The 3,492-nt window shown below is 39.5% G+C and overlaps 1 protein-coding gene across 1 annotated transcript in view; it reads left to right on the top strand.

Annotated features, from left to right (window-relative positions):
• The window catches only part of LOC106809786 (protein SZT2-like), a 15,545-nt gene extending 12,503 nt beyond the window's left edge, over window positions 1–3,042 (top strand). The window contains exon 6 of the mRNA XM_014812990.1: window positions 2,861–3,042. Coding sequence (XP_014668476.1) covers window positions 2,861–3,042 — 182 coding nt within the window. The remainder of the gene's footprint in view (window positions 1–2,860) is intronic.
• Window positions 3,043–3,492: the final 450 nt, after the last annotated feature.

Raw genomic sequence — 3,492 nt, 5'->3', positions numbered from 1 at the left:
ATTTTTCCAGACAAGGATATACATAACACAATGTGTTGTGTATATCCTTGATTTTTCTAAGTTAGCCTAAAATGGTTCTTATATAATTGGTGTTTACTTGGAAATTAGGCTTTTAGGTTCTTAAATAGGTTCTTATTTTCGTAAGAAAAAAGGTGCTTGTTGCTGGTAGAATTGCTACCGTCTATTGTTTATATAAAATATGCATATAAATTATGTCTAAAATGACTGCAACCTGAATCTAGACAAATACAAATGATATTCTAGGTTATCTTATTTCTTTTTTGTTATAGTTGATTTAGTGTTAACTGAATTTGATCAAATAAGAACCTGTTTCAAATTTTAGGCTAAAACAGGTTCTTAATTATGTCTTATCACTTATGTCATATTATACGATACGTACGATATATCATACGATGGCATTATATATTATTACATGTACACGTTGCAGGCTTGACGATGTTTCTCAGAGCCATATGTTCGGCGCAGACGATGGAACGCGCAACAGTGAGGAGTACAGCAACTATCTCGGCAAGTACCAAGCCACTTATTCTCATCATGTATACATAATATACGGAGACGAAATCACAACCGATAAACGTGGGATTATTAATTACAATTTAATCAAAAAAATTAATTCAATTAAAAAAAATTAATGCAAAATTGAATGAATCCACAGTCAAATCATGTCATCCAACCATGATAACAAATCTTTCTTTAACGTTGATTTTTTTTCTTTTCCTGTTAGCAGAGTCGAGATGCTCCTCTCAGCTGAGTCTGCAGAAGCGGGATGCTGATGACGAGGTAAGGATGGATGGTTGCCGTGGTAGCGAACCCAGCAATCATCGCGTGACCGAGTCGTAATCTATGTGACGTTTTGTCTGACGTAGTCTGACATTTTATGTATAATTACACGTTTCATGAGTAAGCGGTGCTTAGTGAGGTTTCATTGCAGAACAAATTCCAGTCGTGTGGTTTTTAGGACCTCTAGCACAAGGACTAATAGCATGAACCAATATACTACTAGCATACTTTGGTTCATGGCATCACTCTATAATTAATCTAAATTAGTCCAGAATTATAGTTATTAGTATAGATAGATTACTAGACATGTCCGAGTTAGACTCTTGGAGATCCAATAGAAAATAACTAGGTGACCCCCCCCCCCTCCCATCACACACATCTGCGCTTCACGTAACCGCGGCAACATCGACAATTAACTGCCGCTCCTCCCTCCCACCAGGAGTCGTGGTCGTTGTGCGGGCGCCCGTCTAAGTCTAGTCTGCCGGACGACTGCGTGGCGCTGTGCGTTCACGGGGTGGCGGATCCGGGGCCGGAGATCAGGGAGGAGCTGGTGCAGGTGCTGCAGAACCGGCTGGACGAAGCCGTACTAGACATGGTCACCGTCATGTTCTCGCGAAACCCGATGCACAAGCTCACGCCCGAGGACGTGCAGGTACCGCCGATAGTTCACGTCGTTAGTTTGTCGGTTATTAATTAATTAATTTTTTGAAATATTTGTATGTCATCATGCGACCCTATGCGTTAGCTGTTTTATTAATTAATTTATTTATTTATTTAAATATGTGTATGATGTCTTTGTGCAACCCAATGCATTGCTATTTTATTTATTTATTTGTTTATTTATGTTTTTATTTATTTTATTCTTACACTCATTCATCATCGTGTCGTGTCGTATGTTGCAGTTCATACAGAAGCCTGGGGAGCCGCCTAGCCGCGTGATACAGTTCACGCTGCTCACACACGCCATACCCTACCTGCAGGCCGTGTCACACTACCTGCGCCAGAACCTCATGCAGTTCCTACACACGCCCAAATATGTCGACAACCGACCCGAACACCACTTCCAGGTAGAAATTTACATATTTATAACATCAAACCAGTATACAATGATTACTACAGGGAAATGACAAGTGTCACCTATAGATAGATGTCTGTTCTGTCACACATGATACATAATGTGACATCTAACACAGGTTTGACTCTTATAAAAATTTAAATGATTTTAAAATTGTACATTTATATTAAATAACATAATTTTATTATACATTTACACCAAATATTTCCCAATTTAATTTATAAATTTGTTTACATATTCATTAATCTACGTAATTATTTACGTAAGACACGCCGTGCCGTGTCAGCGCGCGAAGTAAAGTAAAGTAAAATAATGTAAAGTAAAGTAAAGGAAAGTAAAGTAAAATAAAGTAAAGTAAATTAAGTAAGGTAAAGTAAAGTAAAGGATGTGTGTTTGTGCATCTCACCTTGCTGTCCGGACGCCGGCGGACGGTTGTAGAGAAACACGTCTCCCTCCGTGAACGGCGTCACACTTCTCTCTCCTCTATCCTCTGCCGTCACGTTCTCCTTAAAGGCGACGTAACGATGCAACGTTAACTCACAAGCAAACGATTGTTATCGAGAAGTGGACAGTTGTGGATAATTCTTACAAGTTACGTAGACGTGACGTGGCTCTTACACTATGTTTTTAATTTACTTTACTTTTCTTTACTTTACTTTACCTTATTTTACTTTACTTTTCTTTACTTTATTTTACTTTACTTTTCTTTACTTTATTTTACTTTACTTTACCTTATTTTACTTACTTTACTTAACTTTACATTGCCTTACCTAACCTAACTTAACTTTACCTCATCTTACTTTACCATACATGAACTTAACTTAATTTACCTTGCCTTGTTTTACTTTACCTTACCTTTACATTACTTACCTTTACTTTACCTTATTTTACCTTACTACACATTACTTTACCTTGCCTTACCTTAGTTTACCTTACCTTTACATTACCTTACTATGTGTACGTACGATGTCCTCCGTCCTGCAGGCATTGCTTGCATCGGCCTGTCGTTCGTCGGAGCCAGCAAGAAGCTGGACATCCATCCGTGTCCTAAAGCCGCAACAACGTGGTTGAAGGAGGCCTCCGCCGAGTGTTTCGACGCCCTCACGCACAGCGACACCTACATAGACGGACAACTCGGACCCCAGTTCCCCGGTATGCACCCGTAGCGCGACGACCGCTAGCTAATAGAAACACGGTAGCCTATAGGATGCTGTCGCTAGGTCGGTGAAGCTAAAACAGTTCGTACGAGTTTTCACACGCGCGCACCTCAAACAGTCAACTTTTCGACACTTTGTCAGTGAGCATCGTTTTATAGAGTGTCCTATCATAGCACTGATGTGCTAAAACCTGCTTTTCTGGTCAGTCAACAGTGTCACAAGGTGAATAGGCCAATCCTTGATATAACCAATACGACAACAAATTTGCATTTTTCTTATTACATTTTTTTATTGATTTCATTTTTTCATCACGTGTTTTTATTTTAATATAATTCTAAGACGGGCGGTTGTTAAAGTCTAGTGTCTAGTTTAAATGTAACGGTACGCTATTGAGTGACGAAGAAAGTACACGATCTCACGCGCTGCGCGATGGCAGGGGCGTGTACAGGGGGGGGGGTC

Source organism: Priapulus caudatus, unplaced genomic scaffold (genome assembly GCF_000485595.1).
Source record: "Priapulus caudatus unplaced genomic scaffold, Priapulus_caudatus-5.0.1 Scaffold384, whole genome shotgun sequence".
NCBI lineage: Eukaryota > Metazoa > Priapulida > Priapulimorpha > Priapulimorphida > Priapulidae > Priapulus > Priapulus caudatus.
The sequence above is the reverse complement of the archived record's forward strand: the minus strand, read 5'-3'. Positions and strand labels throughout refer to the sequence as shown.